This window comes from Hermetia illucens, chromosome 4 (assembly GCF_905115235.1).
Source record: "Hermetia illucens chromosome 4, iHerIll2.2.curated.20191125, whole genome shotgun sequence".
In the NCBI taxonomy this organism is placed as follows: domain Eukaryota; kingdom Metazoa; phylum Arthropoda; class Insecta; order Diptera; family Stratiomyidae; genus Hermetia; species Hermetia illucens.
Window position 1 is genome coordinate 95594 of NC_051852.1, and position 16258 is coordinate 111851.

The 16258-nt window shown below is 37.0% G+C and overlaps 1 protein-coding gene and 1 long non-coding RNA gene across 2 annotated transcripts; one reads left to right on the forward strand and one right to left on the reverse strand.

The window, feature by feature from the left end:
- Nucleotides 1-516: 516 nt before the first annotated feature.
- Nucleotides 517-3601, reverse strand: LOC119655891 (glutenin, high molecular weight subunit DX5-like). Its single transcript, XM_038062038.1, has 2 exons — nt 3201-3601; nt 517-3142 (listed from the first exon to the last, which is right to left on the reverse strand). Exons 1-2 carry the CDS (start codon nt 3301-3303, stop codon nt 615-617), a joined length of 2631 nt encoding a protein of 876 aa, XP_037917966.1. The 5' UTR covers nt 3304-3601; the 3' UTR covers nt 517-614.
- Nucleotides 3411-14456, forward strand: LOC119655892. Its single transcript, XR_005249965.1, has 2 exons — nt 3411-3546; nt 14275-14456. It is a non-coding gene; the product is annotated as an uncharacterized LOC119655892 (long non-coding RNA).
- Nucleotides 14457-16258: the final 1802 nt, after the last annotated feature.

Sequence of the window (16258 nt, forward strand, 5' to 3'; positions counted from 1 at the left end):
AATATAGATGCAATAAAATAAATAATGACTAGGAAATTAGTGAAGAAATCCCATTTTCCTATATTCGATGCCTATTAAGTCCCTTTCTGTTAAGAATGTGTTTATATGTGTGTACATGGTAATTATAAATTTTCACTAATTTTCATATAAACAATGCTTTTGTTTGAGAAATTACAGAGAACTATCAGAAAATATGATGTTTTCCAAGTGTTAACATTTTCATGACCGCCACTGTATGAGCATCTTGAAGTTTCGAAATATGTACATGTTGAATTTTAATTTATATTCGAATGAAAAAACGTAGGTTAAAAATTCCTCATATAGGAAAAACACTAAACCTTTCCCGACATTTTTCATATTAGTAGGAAACTGAAAGTAAATGAATCTCCATTGGTTACTTACTTGTGTAACATGTTTAATATCTAGGTTCATACGATAATTGCATAAAATTACCTCATCAATGGTCAATGGTATACAACCATTGGAATAATTCTTCCAAAAATCATAACTAGGAGATAAAGATTAGTTTTGTTTATTTTTTCGATTGAATAAATAATGATATTTAAATATCAAACTTAAATGGAGAAAATTCAATACAATGTGCTAAAATGATATTAGGCTGTTTTACTAGCTCGTGCTACAAATCTACGACGGTTTTTATTATCTCTTCGAATCAATTCGAGCGCGTTCCGTGGAGTGTTTCGAGCACGTTTTCGTGATCGCTGCTGTTGGCTTGGAGCTGCAGCGGCACCTACAACGTTCGCTGGAGCCAATTCACCAGTATTTAGTGTTGCACGTCTTATATCGCCTAAAAATTGAGCTTCTTCGGCTGGCCCACTAACTCTTGCGATATTATCTAGACCAATGGATTTCTCAGCACCATTCACTTCATTATCTTTTTCATCAACTTTTTGAAGGTCAAAAGGTGGTCTCGGATCGTTGATATTATTAAACTCGCCATTGCCTGATGGGTTAGTTAATTGAACAATATCAGTGTCAGCAGATGTTTTCCCATTTGCATCTGTTGCATCAGATAAGAAATTATTTTGATTTGGTCCAGGTTGCTGGAATGGGTCGATTTGTCCGCTTGTTTCTTCATTTGTATCTGGCATGGAAGGCGCTGCCGGTGTTCCTGATGCTTGCTGACCCTGTGGGACTTGTTCTTCTGGTGGATATGGTTCGTTTTGCTGGCCTTGTGGAGGTTGTCCTTCGGTGCCCTGTTCAGTATTCAATGTTCGCGGTGGCAGTCCATCAAACGCTTGCCCAGCGCTTTGTTGCTGCGGGCCTGAGGGGATTTGTAGGTCTGAAGGGGGTTGTTCTTGCTGCTGTGAATTTAGTGGTTGTGAACCTTGTGGAGGTAATTCTTGTCCCTGGGAGGAAATATCTTGGAATTGATCCTGCGATGGGCTTTGGAAACTTTGATCTGGAGGTACCTCTCCCTGGGGTTCTGTCTGAGGGTTTTCACTCTGCAGAGCTGGCTGCTCACCTTGTGCCGGTGTTCCTGATGCTTGCTGACCCTGTGGGACTTGTTCTTCTGATGGATATGGTTCGTTTTGCTGACCTTGTGGAGGTTGTCCTTCGGTGCCCTGTTCAGAATTCAATGTTTGCGGTGGCAATCCATCAAACGCTTGTCCAGCGCTTTGTTGCTGCGGACCTGAGGGAATTTGTAGGTCTGAAGGAGGTTGTCCTTGCTGCTGTGAGTTTAGTGCTTGTGAACCTTGTGGAGGTAATCCTTGTCCCTGGGAGGAAATGTCTTGGAATTGATCCTGCGATGGGCTTTGGAAACTTTGATCTGGAGGTACCTCACCCTGGGGTTCTGTCTGAGGGTTTTCACTCTGCGGAGCTGACTGCTCACCTTCTGCCGGTAAGCCTTGACTCTGTGTAGGAAAATCCGGAAAGCTTTCTGGTGGTGGTCCTTGGGAATTTTGATAACCTGTTGTTTGATCTTGACCTTGAGGTGCCCCTCCCGGGGGACCTGATGGGTAGTATTCCCCTTGCGGACTTTGAACCTGTTGAGGGGTGTTTGGTATACCTTGTGGGGGAGGTGTTTGTGAATTAGAGGGTAAGTTCGAAACTTCAGTATCTGGCTCAGGTTTTAGTTGCGCGGTTGAATAGCCTTGCGGTAAACCTTGTTCCAGAGCGTTATTTTGGTCCTGTGGCGGTTGACCTTGGGCTTCAGAGGGCGAAGGCTGACTTTGCGGTGGTTGATCTTGACCTGGACCCGCTTGCGGATTTTGAGGTTGCACATCTGTTGGTAAATATTGCCCTTCCGGAGGAAAGTTGGGATCTGGACCTTGCATATATGAATAACCCTGTGAAGGTATTTGTGGCTGTTGCCCTGTTGGATCACCTTGGGCTTGCTCGGAACCAGGACCTTGGGGTGAACCTTGCAGCTGTGCCGGCCCGGTAGGGGCTCCTTGTGGAGGTTCTTGCTGACCCGGCATCGTAGGATATCCTTGTGGGGGTGCTTGCTGGAATTGTGAATCTCCTGGATAGTTTTCTTGAGCATTAAGTGGTACAGGTTCGCTTGATTGATTTGGTTCAAGTCCAGGACTTTGTGTTGGTTCTTGGTCAGGTTCAGAAACTTCAGTTTGGTTTGAGTCTTCTGGACTCTGTGGAGCAGTTGGCTGTTCAAAATCGTCTTCTGTTTTATTGTCACCCTCGGGCGGTGAAGTTTGGTCAGCTTCGAGAGGTAAAGGTTGCTCTGGCTCGGGAGGCAAAGGTTGTTCTGGCTCCGGGGTTGATTCTTCTGGTTCAGTTTGCGGCTCTTTTAGAGCTTCGGTGTTACTTTCCGTATTTTCGCCGCTTGAAGGAGTGGTATTATCGGTATTCTGAAGTGGGAGCTGAGTAGTAGTTGTTCGCGGTGTTATCCATTGTTTTTCTATTTTAAATGTATTCCCTTTCAGAGTTTTCTTAAAAACAAATCCAATTATGCTTTCTGTCGTCGTTTTCGGTTTGACTGTAGTGAAACTGGGTCTTGTTGTTTTGGGTCTTGTTGTTTTAGGTCTAGGTTTTCTAGTTGCCACTGTTTTTGTTAATTGATAGCCACTGAATTGTGCTAACTTCGCCAATAACCCTTCGGGATGGAACAAAAAGAACAAAGTCCGTTTCGGTCGAAACAGTTCAGAAGCAGGATTTTCCACTGTGATAAATAAATGATGGAATGTCTATGGACCTTAAAAAAATTCACAATATTATACCTGCACTTGTATCAATTTGATATTCAACCGGTTGACATCGAACTACAGTGAACGTTATGCTTATGACGAAGCACAACCCTATCACCACGATTGTTGTCCTCATGACTTTTACGTAGACTGACTTAAGTTGGTGTGATTGTAAATTAGTGTCATCAAAGCTTTTATACACTCACTAAAGGCGTTGCCGTGCTCTTATTAAAAATCAATGGACTCTACATCACATAACAAAAAAGTTACGAAGATGTGCGGTCACTTCAAGATGCTAAACTAAAATGAGTAATATTGAACTAGTTTTTTCGACTAAGCTAGTTAATTTGGTGAATTGATTTAAGATACAAAGATGAAGGTATGTTTGTACGATCCTAATGATATAAAAGTGCTATTTAATCACAACCGTCTAGCCAGTAAGGTGAATTACAAACAAGTGAACGATGGCGTGGATTTTTTAACACTATAGTCAGATTATTCACTGATCGCAAATTAGTTGGGAAAAATATTTTTTGGAGGCTAGATATCTGAACGGTAAAACGTTTTGATATAAATGTTTTACGGAGCATTGGTTTTATCCAAGTAGTAGTGAATTTTATATACTATAAGTTTTCGAATATAATAATGGTTTGCTGATCGAAATGGGGATGAACATTTGTGGGAATAACTTTGGATTTGGGTGTTATTAACACTTGCAAAATATTCATAAGTTACTAGCTAAACTATATTATTCACTTCAGGAATGCCCGTTTTAGGATCAGTCTAAATTGTATAATTTTTCTAATATTTATTAAAAGTGTAAACTTTATAACAAAAATGATCTAGATATCGTATGGCCTTTGGTGTTTATTACTATCGCTAGTATTCTTCAGTTGCCCAATACTTAGTACTTCTTTAAATTATATGCGTTCTCTGGTTGTTGCTAGATATTGACATTTTTTAAACTGTTAAAATGTTTGGAATATATATACCTGCATCTAGAACTCTGTGGTTTGTTGAGTTGAATGAAATCTTAGCAGCTGGATCTTATGCAAGCATAGATGTTCTTGACCTTAGCCAATGTTATCTAGTTGACATCGCTATGTGTATGCTCGGAATTCATCGGAGACAAACAAATTCTGGCAACATGCTGAAATCATCAATGTAATTTAACAATGAATGTAAGGAGGAGGTTAACCCCGTTACAGTCAATTCATTGACTGGATGCATATCAAAGACAGTAACAATTCGCATACTTTCAACCAAAATAAACTTGGACGACTCCAGTGAAGCAGGGAGATGATATGTAGCCATCGGTTGATGGTCTCTGTCGAAGTAGTTATTTTTTTGCTTTTATTATGGATATACCCAAGGACAACTCTGATCACGATGGTGTCGATTTTAGGAAAACATCACCCTTTATCGTCATACATTTCTGGTGGCTGTTGCTTTGCAATTATAGAATATAATCGATAATATGGGCGGTTGTGAAACTTACTTGGAAACTTTTTTCTAATACAACATGTAAAAATGATTAGTTTTAGAATTAAATGTCGGAATGTACGAAACATTTTAAATTTTTAATAGCACTACAATTTCGATCAATGGCTTAGATTAGAGATGCAAATTTTCTACTTTTGCTTGAATGAAAGAAGTGTAAAAAGCTAGATAAGCCAAAATGAGTCAAGCAAACAAATAGGAAACCGCAAGCTCTGCACTTCAGTTATGAAACGCTTTGAGAATTTCTTATGTAAAAATATATGGACGCATGATAGTTTCTTTTATATATAGCTAGCTCCTATTTTATAAATACCTTTTTTACCATAGATGTTGCATCCATAGGCTTTCTGGGCTCCATTATTCTCATCTATATAGATTAAGTGATCGTCCTACTGCAACCTATTCAGCCGGATTTTATCCACAACCAGGCAGTCGTGGCATTGTTCATAAATTTCGTCAATATATAGGCTACGGAATTATTCATCCTCCTAGAGGGGTCAAACATTCTTTCGGGGATACTTGAACGCGGTAATGCCTCGTTGCCAGTCATCAAGCATTGATTCGCTGTTCCAGACTTTGAGCATAAGTTGATGATCCGTTTGGTATAATTAGTGATCTGAATCTATATTGACCCTCTTATGTCTTGACATAAACTGCGCCATGTTATTTACATAGCATGTTGGTCCCAAGCTGCCATTTTATTCACATTAGTTCCAAGCCCAGATAAAGGAGGAGGGTTTGAGACAACGTACTTCATAATACTCTCAGTAAAAAATAGTTAAAGTGCTGAGATCAGGGAAAGAGATGAATAAAGTATGGTTGTAGTTACTCTACTATGCTAAATTCTACCTGATTTTTCTTGGTGACAGATTCCACGCTAGTCAATCAAGAAAATACATCCGATGTCGTTAAAAGCAATAATGATCGTGTTGTTACTCTGGATGGATGGTGTTAGTTCGAGCAAAACAAATACGTCGTTGGTACTCTTGCTGGAAGGACGGAAAGCGCAATGATATTTGCGCGCTACAAAAAACTAGATAGTGTGATGTGGCTATAAATTTCTCTATTTTCTTAGCCCACACACTCCATATAGTGTTGGAATTGTCACCTCAGGGGGTTTCCGTAATTACATTAAACAAGTGGGGTGTTGAAGCTTATCATTATATCAGCTGATCCCACTATTCAGTTTTTCACAACTTCTCTATACAAATTCCTGTAACGGGCCTGCCGAGATGACTACATCGTCATTACTGGCAACTTTAACAGTCATATGGATGAGAGTGGAACGTTATCTGACTGGCAAGAAAACACCACGGTGCCCATATGGAAAAAGAGAGGTAATTCAAAAGAATGTTCATACCATGATGATTTTTAGACGCATTCTTGATAACCGTATTCGCGGCATCGTTCAAACAACAATGAATCAAATCGAGTTTGCCAAAAACTGTTGAAGTATTGACGCAATGCACATTGCGTGGCTGGAAAAATACTGTGATAAGCATCGTGCTCTTTACATTGCATTTCTGGATCTGGAGAAGGCTTTTGATCGTGTGTCACACGAACTCACCTGGTATGCTTTGCGGCAACACCCAGTACCAGAAGAACACGTGCGCTAGGTTAAATTGCCGTATCACGATCCGAAAAGTAAAATTCGAAGTGTAGCGAGTTTATCAAAACCGTTTCGTGTCGCTGTCATCAGGGAAGCACTCTCTCACAACTCTTCTTTGTTCTTGTTATGGACACTGTCACTTGCGACATCCAACATCCAGTGCGTTATGCACTGCTTTATACACATGCTGTTTTCCTAGCGTCTCATAGTAAAGCTGATCTCGAGCAACTTGTTTAAAAATGGAATGATGAAACAGAATTTTTGACGACCACACTATCAACTGCGAAACAACATTTTTATTTACCTATATTACTACAAATTTAAATTAACCTAACTTATGGACTACCTTACTTAACTAACTTATCACTAATGAAGAATTGTATCGAATTGATAATATAATTTGGAGGAAAAGTCGAAAAAAACCTCCACTCGGTAAATTTTATACAAAAATGGGTCGACGGGAGAAGGAGCTAGGATGTGGGATGGCATGGGGAGCATGTGGGAGGGGTTTCAGAAAGGGGAGGAGGTTTTGAGGAGGTAGTGATCTGCCGAGAACTGGGCGATTTATACACCTCGGATCAATGCTATCAACCAATGATGACCTACCACAAAATTGGGGGGTTTTCTTGCAAATTTTCAAAATGTAATAATGTTCTATTGTTATATTTCGGAATGAGAATGAGAGATTTTGAAGCCTAGGTATCATATAGGGGCATCATCGTGATTCTTTTCAGATTTACCTCCTTAACAACAAACACTAGAACTAATCGAATTAATTGAGACCTTTCATTTGATACCTTCCCTCCTATATTTGGAAAAAAACTTTTACATTTGTTTTTTGGCTTTGTTGGGAGCACTCTTGAAATTCTTCATAAACTAATGCCATTCACACCTTGTAAAGTATGACTGGGTTTGCGTGTGAGTGATTTCTGCGTTTAATCGAGCGTATTGTATCAGATGTTATGAATTGTATTTTGTCTCTATTTTAATTTACCAAATACGGAGAAGTCTCAAAGTTCAAAACTTGGAGTATTTTGGCATTCGAAGACTGAACAGATAGCTTCACAATATTTGTGTTAATTTTTTTTTGTAAATTTTGCGATTCGTTCATCTTTATTTAGACAAACTGGTAAGAATGTCAGGGTGTTTTTCACCCATGTGGAGTTTTTTTTGTAGCGCAACATACCTATACATACGCAATCGAGAAAGGTAACCAGAAAAGAGTATGATGAGTAAATTAGTTTAGTTTATTTGCCTCTTTACAAAGTTGTCTATGATGATCATTTTGAAATTGGTCAAACTACTTTCGGATCCAAATCATAAAATGTTGGCTTTTTGTCTACGAATATGATTTGAATTTAATTAATGACCTTGCCAATGTTGGCTTCCAGGGCCGGAAATGTGTATCAAAGAAAATTAAAATAGTAAACAATTTCAGTAGTAGAAATATTTCCGCAAATGAAAAGAAAATTATTTTAGATTTGAATGTCAAATAGTTATCAAAAAACTGTCAGTACATTGTTTGTGATTCCCGGGATACAATATTTTCGCATTAACCACATGCCATCTAATTACTCCGATTTGAATGTATAACAAATAATAAGCGCAGAAAATCAATTTGGAATCCGAAAACATGTTTCTTATTGGCAGTTGCATAGAATTTCATAATTTTGGGTTCAGTTTGAATAATGATATTTCTCTCCATTGTCAAAATGCGATACTTCTGATGTACATCCATTATACTTTTCTTGCAAGCAGAAAGAAACCACATCCAATCTAATCACAAAAATTCATTCACCTTTTAATCGACAAGAAGTTACCTCACAAGTTTTGTATTCATAGGAAATTTTGCAAGGTCACGAGAAATGCATATGTGAAGTGGCCATTCCAAAATATAAAAAAAAAAGATAAAAAATAGTGAAGAGTATTCAAATTTCTTTGAATGATATTAGTGTAAAAGTACGTGGTCTTGGAACTATATTGGTTTTGGCGGAAGATAGCTTTGGGTATAGATATACAAAAGCGGTTGTATTATATGGATGAAAAGTGAATTGTAACGGTAACGTTTGGTTTCTATTTTTAATTTTTCGAAAAGCGTTATCTTTGTATAATGCGTTTATCTCATGATTAAATCTGCCATGTTATTCACATTAGTCTCAAGCCCAGATAAAGCAGGAAGATTTGAGGTAATGTACTCAGTACTACCTAAATGCCTAAGTAAATAAAAATTAAATACTGAGATGAGGAAAAGAGATAACAAACTTTACTTGGATTTACTTCGTTATGCGAAATCTTATTTCATCTCTCCTCTGCAATTAGGAAAACGTATTGAATGTCGTCAAGAATGCAGATAATGCCAATTAACAATAACAAGCTACGGAAAAATTCTAGGGCGACCACCTCACTCGACGGGACAGGCCGTGTCCCGCTCTTGTGGAGGAATAAAAGCAGGTTCTTAAGGTATCGACGGTGTCAGGACATAAGTAAACCAGTCTGGACCATGCAAATTCGTGTCCGCACATTTCCAATCAACGGTTAGACGGAGGAACTCGTAAGAGACCTTCAATCGATATCTGCGTTCTGTAAGAAATTCTGTGGAGTTGTTATATAGAAAGGGAATGCACTATATAGAGACACATCAATACCTGTGAATATTATGAATTTGGCTTACGATCAAGATCCTAGATTTTTCTATTCTTCGCCGTTTTAAAAAGGAATCAAGATTTTTAATTTAAGAATAACTCTTGAAAGCGCTTGTGTGTCGATCACTACATTACTACAAACTAGCCAGAAGACTTAACACTCATATATGTACACTAGATATTTTCAAGTGAAGGGTATGCTATTTCGTGTTGATGCTGATTAGCTTTTTCTTTATTGTTTCTTCTTTTTTATTTTGTTCTGAAATTCTGAAATTGTGCTTCAGTTCCATTATCATCACACTTAATGCTCTGCAAGTGATAAGCTTACAGTAGTGAGAAACACAAGACGAACACGAACATGCATGGCGACTGGATTCGAACCCAGGTAATGAGTTTGAGAGGCTAGCGCTCTACCTCCTCAATTACCACACCCCCAGAAGAAGATTCTGCAAATTTTCCTGAAAATTTGTTTGCGAATTACATCTGATATGAGTTTTACTTTAAAATGCTAACTCGAATAATATATGAAAATATTGCTTGCTTTAAACGGTAATCATCTAATTAGTTTTAATTGTTTTTTCATGTTAAATTAACTTTTACTTTCATCTAATATAATTGGTAAATGACACGGAAAAATTCAAATAAGAATGCAAATTTATACCCATGGAAATTCAAATGATAATCATTACTTGAAGGATAAGCATATACTTCTTTTGGTCTTGGGTGAAGATGAGAAGTTTCTGTTTCTTATGTTTTCAGCCGCATACAAACAGGAGCAGAAAAGTTCTTAGTTTAATTTATCACCAACCACATAACCATTTCCTAATCGCCCAATTATTTAGGTTCAAGGCCTTTAGAGTGGATATTAAATTTAATTAGAATCATTTCAATGTACATCCCCGTCTATTTGCTTTGAAGTTTAAGAAATTCAAAGGCAAATTTAGAGGCTACAAACGGCGAAATACAGGTTTTATTTCTCAGCGTGAAATTTTATAGCATGAGCAAAAGTACTGAGGATTCACTAATCAAATCAAAAATGTTAGGATTGTATTTGACCGTAGCGCAATAATTTCAATTTGTTCGTAATTGTCACTCAACTACTTTAAGCTAGGTTACTTGTCTTAAATAAATTTCATACGTATTCCGAATTATCACCCTCCTTGCTATCTTCAATCATAATTTCCCTTTATATATTTCAATATAGGCACTCAGATTAGGCTGGTTTATAGTTCATTTTAAGCGTTAAGCTTCACACTTGTTGTACTTTTTCATACTTTATCATAAATGCATTTCAACGGGTGTTTAGCTGAAACAATTTTAAGTGGAAAACTTTGATGGAGGACTTGCGGGACACTCAAAGCGTGTTGAAGTTTAATGCTGCTCAAACACAAATTATAATTTCAATAGCAGTGACTAGCTCTTACCTAGGAATATGCTGATGGTAACCTAATTTGAGGAGGCATCAAACTTACGTTCGATGAGGAAATTTCGCCAGGCTGCGATTTCGTAAAATACTATCAGCAATTGAAAATCCGTATGTTAAAACTTTGGTGCTTGAAGGGAAATCTTTTGATTGTGCACTGAATGAAAAGTGCTATTAAAAATATTGCAGACAGAGATATACGCCATTCTATTAGGAACAGAAAAATTTCTAATCTATCCTGCCAGTTCAGAGGTATTAACAATATTGAACGAGAACACCATGTCAAGTCAGTTGGTATGGAATTGGTTCTACGGGCATGGAAAAATCCCTGTGAAGGAACCTGAGACTGCTAGAGTGGTATTTTTTTATCCCTTAAGAAAATTTGCCTAGGATTGATATGCATTTCACATTTAATTTCCGACTTAAGAGGGATACGCCTTGGTGGTTATTTCCCCTTCTCTCAACTAACTATTATACATGACTGCAGTTGAAAAATGCATCGTGGAAGACGAGTCGTTAGATGATAAGGAACACAGCGAATTCGTTGCTACCGTTGTTATTATTACAAAGACTCATCACATATTGCCTTTAGGATCGGCCCATCTTGACATTCAAATCACACTTCCATATCTTCCCGCCTGTCCCCTTTAAAAATGGATGCCAGGCCATAAGAGCACACTTGCGGGTGTCGTTACGCGGCATACCATCAAGGAATCCTGAATACGCTGTTTACAGGGCGTCACTACCTCAATGGAGTGGTGTATAGTATTGCAAAAGGCTTTCTCTTCAATTATTCCCATTCGTCAGGAAATATTATCCATGTTGTACAGCCGTTCAGACTAAATTAATTTTCTGTTTATTATGTTTCTATGTAGGAAATTGGCTCTAATGAATACAACAAATTAAATATTTCTGTAAAGCCCTACATTACAAATTGTTACTTTCCTTACTCTTGTACAAATTCACATTCAATATCTCTAAAGTAATTATTCATCCATGAAGATCAATGTATCGCGGTTGCTGATTTTTTTTTATCCTTTGTTTCATTTGACATACTTGCTGATAATATATTACTTCTTCTTTTTCTTTAGCCTTTGTCCCGTTCACAAGCAGGGTCGGTGTAATAATATCATATTGCTCTTAAAGTTATTATTTATCAAATGCGGTCATGTTTCTCCACTTATAGTACATTTTTCTATGAGTTAGATTTCCCAGAAGTCTAATAATTTTAATCGAAGAACGGTTTCTTCTGCAATATAAAATCTGAGGCATCCATAACATAGAGCTTATAGAAGCTTTTGTTTTCGACAGCAAGAGCATTAAGGATAGCTGCTTCCGAATGTTGTCCACTTTATGTTCATAATTTAGTTCCATTGGAGTTTTGTTAAAATGCATGGCCAGTTACATATCAACTCGACTCCCCAATATGCTCTCACTTTCGACCGAAATGGGCAGAAATAATTTACATTACGAATGTCTAACTAAAGTAGAAGTTCTAACAAAATATAATAAATGAGCTTTATTAATTTGTTTACAATATTTTACTATAATTTTCTTAAAGGTGAGTAAGAACTAACGACGTTGCTTATCAGTACTGAGTAACTGAAATAAGGATCCTATCACCAGTTCAACCAAGTTGCCTTTATATATGCATTTAAGCATTTACTCGGAACCGATTAATCAATGGAATGATTGCAAAAGAAAACATCGCTATATAATTTGTATAGCATGTTTGTTCCAAGCACAGATCAAGGAGGAGGGTTTAAGTCAACATACTTTGTACTATCCTCAGTAAAATAAAAATAAAATGCTGAGATCAGGGAAAGACATAAGTAAAGTATAGTTGGTGTTACTCCATTATGCTAAATATCATACTACCTAATTTCAGATCAGATCAGGCCGACCAAGAAAACGCTTTTAATATCGTGAAAGGAAAATTATCGCAATAAAAAAGAAGCCTCAGAGCAATGCTAGGGCGTTTACCTCAGTCGACGGATCAGGGCGAGTCCCTATTCTGCGGAAAATAAAAAAGGGTTTTTGAAGCATGGAGGCCGCCAGGATGTAAGTAAGTTAGTCCAAGCAAGGCGAATCCGCCGATTGATATTGGCGCTTTACAAGAAACTCGACGATGCGGTGCCGAAAGCTGTGACATAAAACGCGAAACGCGGCAAATATGGCTATAGAATTCTCTGTTTTGGTAGCCTACGCATTCAATATGGTGTTGGCTTTGCCATCTCTGACGGTTCTCGTGACTTCAAATTCATTGCTTCACCGTTTATACAGCACCGACAGGTCTGCCCGATACCGAGAAAGATCATCAACCACTTAACTTTGGAATAACGACAGTCTGTGAATAGAATGCCAACATTTGAAGAATTTCCACCTGTCAGCATCATTGAAGTCGAGGAAGCAATCAAATGAATGAAATACTGAAAAGCAACCGGACCTGATGACATTGTATCTGAGTTCTGGAAAGCATGGAGCTGGGACACAGCACTGTAACTCAGCGAGTGAGTTCTTCAATGAAAACTACTGTTCGATCCGGTTGTTATTCTACAATTTGAAGATTTTTCAATGAATTTTTGATATCGTTCAAATCACTGTGAAAAAGACCAGATTTTTCGCGAACTGTGGAACTTTTGACGCAGTACACTCCGCTACACCTCTCGTTTAAAACCTTCCTAACGACTGCTTAATCAATTCGATTATGGAGAATGTACCTAAATGCGTATAAATATATAATGTTGTCAATTCGATTATAATGTGAACTTTGAAGTATTATAATTTCACGGAGTACCTAGTGATTCCCCAAACCAGACGATATTAGGAGAAGTCAATTATATACAATAGATATGATCTCTCCTATATACTTTTGTGCTCCTCATTTCTCCCATTTTTGAATGATGGTTGCTTATCTATTCTACTTGTTGCTGCCTATATGTGAATTTGAAGGTCTTAACCTCAGAGGTTTATTAAAATAATTGATATTTAAAGTCTCTTAGTGTTGGAATTTGGAAATTGTTGAAGTTGAATGTCACAACGTGATCTAAATTCGTTCCAAAAACTATTTCCATACTGAAAATGTGATCTCGTTAAAGGTATAAATGTTAATGAATTGAAATTAATGCCAATTTGTAGAAATGAGAAATAAGATTGGCGTGCGTTTTAATGAGATTAGGAAAACATGTGAGTGGGCCAAATACTACATATATATATGAACCACGTTTACGATATTTGTTCGATTGAAAACATTACTTTACCCCTGATTTGCATTTGGCTTACTCATATGTAGCTATTATGTTACGGTATAGGTATAAAGAATATCCTCTACCAGTGAGATAAGAATAGATATGATAGGTAAATTTTTTGTAATTTTGTTACTATTTTGGCTTCTAAGGAAGGACAACTTTTATAATGATGATTGATCGTTTCATAAATTATTGAAATCAAGTTATTAGTTGGAACTTAGCTTTTAGGAAATCCTTATTATCATCTGGGTGCTATATTTATAGATTTAATTCCTTGGTGGTGACTTGATTTCCATGGCATTTACAACATATCCTTACTATTCCAACTCTGCGTAGGTATAAGTTTCGTTTCAGGTTTCGTGATAAACTCTTTACGACACCTATTTCATTAGCATAGCTTGAAATTGAAATGGATTTCTTGAGTGAGTAATTTGATTGCTAGCCTAATATGCTGAACAGCGGGATTGAAGATGTCTATATATGATTACATATTTCTGGTATTAAAATGAAGACAAAGTCAGCCATTATAACCGAACGTCCGAAGGTCCACTTTATCTAAAAATCGTCATTACATTAGTGGGTGTAAAAAGCATACGTACAGCCAATGTGAACAATCCATTGCCATTTCTCATATCAAATTTTAAATTTATGGCGAAAGTTTAAATATTTGTCATGATTTTCGCAGGTTCCATCAACTCTGGCAAAATTCCAAACAAGGAACACACCAAAAATTGACTACAGGAACGTCCCGCCCATGCTATCATATTTCTTTCCGTAAACGCAAAAATCCGAACAAAAGCTATCAAAGGATGGATAGTTGAAAGCTGAGAAAGGACAAAGTTATCTCTGTAAATTAATTTGTTGAAATATGAGTGTTGAAAAAAACAAACAAAAAGTAGTAAAAAAATATTAGCAAACAGCAGCAGGAAATTTTAGGATGTGTGTAAAATAATAAATTGTTGTATGTCTATCTGTATATCTATTCCTTCTGCAATAGTGGCGAACTAGAACATGTAAATGAATATTTACTTTAAAGCACAAAGTCGATTCAATGCCAAGTGTATTGCATGTCTGCACTTTCTTTAAATTCTGACGATGAGAAGTTGTGGGTTATTCCCGGAACCTTCGTGAATAAAAAGAAATGGATTCATAAGACGTTTCGTAGGGTAGAAACCGTTTACCCTCCGCACTGGCTGACAACCTGCTATTTAGAAACATGATTGGTTTCCAGGAAACGGATGATGAACGCTTCATGGAGCCGATGTGTGTACCCTGTGGAGTCCTGCAGTGATAGCACGGACAATAAATTCATTGAGTTGCTGGGTCTAGATTATACATATGACACCTAATTGACCAAAGTGTATAGAAAGGGGGTAAAAGGTGTGTTTTTGGTTTGAATTAGGAGGTTGTTTGTTGTTGTGTTTTGTTTTTTTTTACAAGAACGTAGCGCACAGTCTATTGGATACAATGCAAAGAAAATTAATGAAAAATGATAAAATAAAACCCTTCATGAGGACGAATAACAAAAGAAACTCTATTTACGTAGGCAAAAAATTGAAATCCAGACAGAGCCAAAAAATCATCATAATGACTTTAAAAATTGAGCAAAATGACTGTGTGGCTGTTGCGGAGCGGACAACATGGGAATGTGTTATTCGTGGAGGGGAACATGGATGCGAGTATGCACATCGATATTTTAAAAAAATCCGCATGCTAACGCAGACAATTTGAGTATTTTTCAAGCATTTAAGATATCTAAGTGTAACCTTGCGATTAAATTATTTGAAATAATTAAGACTGTTTTTGCTTTACCGCTAGTGTTATTTAATCTATAATGCAAATATCAATATTTCAAGGACTTGTAGCACTGATAAAGGGAACAAGTCGTTTCCATCTAGTCAAACAATGCTTCCAAAATCCAAATACAACACCTTAATACCTTAAGTACTTGCAAAAAAAAAACATACAACCCAGTTTACTTTTACCCAGTTTTTGAACACTTATGTATTTCTTACGATGGTGTCCGGATTTTAACTTTGCTTACTGTAAATGAATGATGTGGGCGATGACAAGTACAACATGCCAATGTAAAATTTATTAAAGTCAAAGGATAGGCCGCTTTGTGAAATAATTACCAATTGAATGATATTCCAACGATATAATGGCTGAAATGGCTTATTTAAATTTAAAAATTAATTATTTGATAAGAAACCAAAATTTGTCCCCCCAGCCACCTTTGGTTTTACATACGAATAAAGGTGGAAGTTTCGTCTTTAGCTGAATATTTACCATACTTTATGAAACGTTTTGAAATAAGAAGTTAAATTTGAATGAACTGCCAAATAACTTCACGAAATTCGTACTGTCGTCGTTATTTGTAAACAGAAAAAGAGATAAGTAAGGGAGCTTCGCATGAATACAACATGCCTATCATTAATCAGTCGTTGCCTTTTGCTTGACACTTTTATTTGCTGCCGGGTATCGCTTAATTCTTTTCTATTTGCTCCCGGAATGAAGATAAATTCGATAAGTGGTGAGCCCAGAAGAGGCCATATTCAGATTGATGACGAGCCAGAATGGCCCATTAGAAACTTAATTTGGCTTTATTTAGCTGACTTTTTAGATAATAAAATGTATCCCTACCCTTATTCTGCCTTTTTCGTTGTACA

Coding starts and splice junctions, on each gene's coding strand:
- LOC119655891 (XM_038062038.1), bottom strand. CDS start 3,303: ATGAGGACAACAATCGTGGTGATAGGGTTGTGCTTCGTCATAAGCATA. Junction 3,143..3,200: donor TCAAATTGATACAAGTGCAG/GTATAATATTGT, acceptor TATTTATCACAG/TGGAAAATCCTGCTTCTGAA.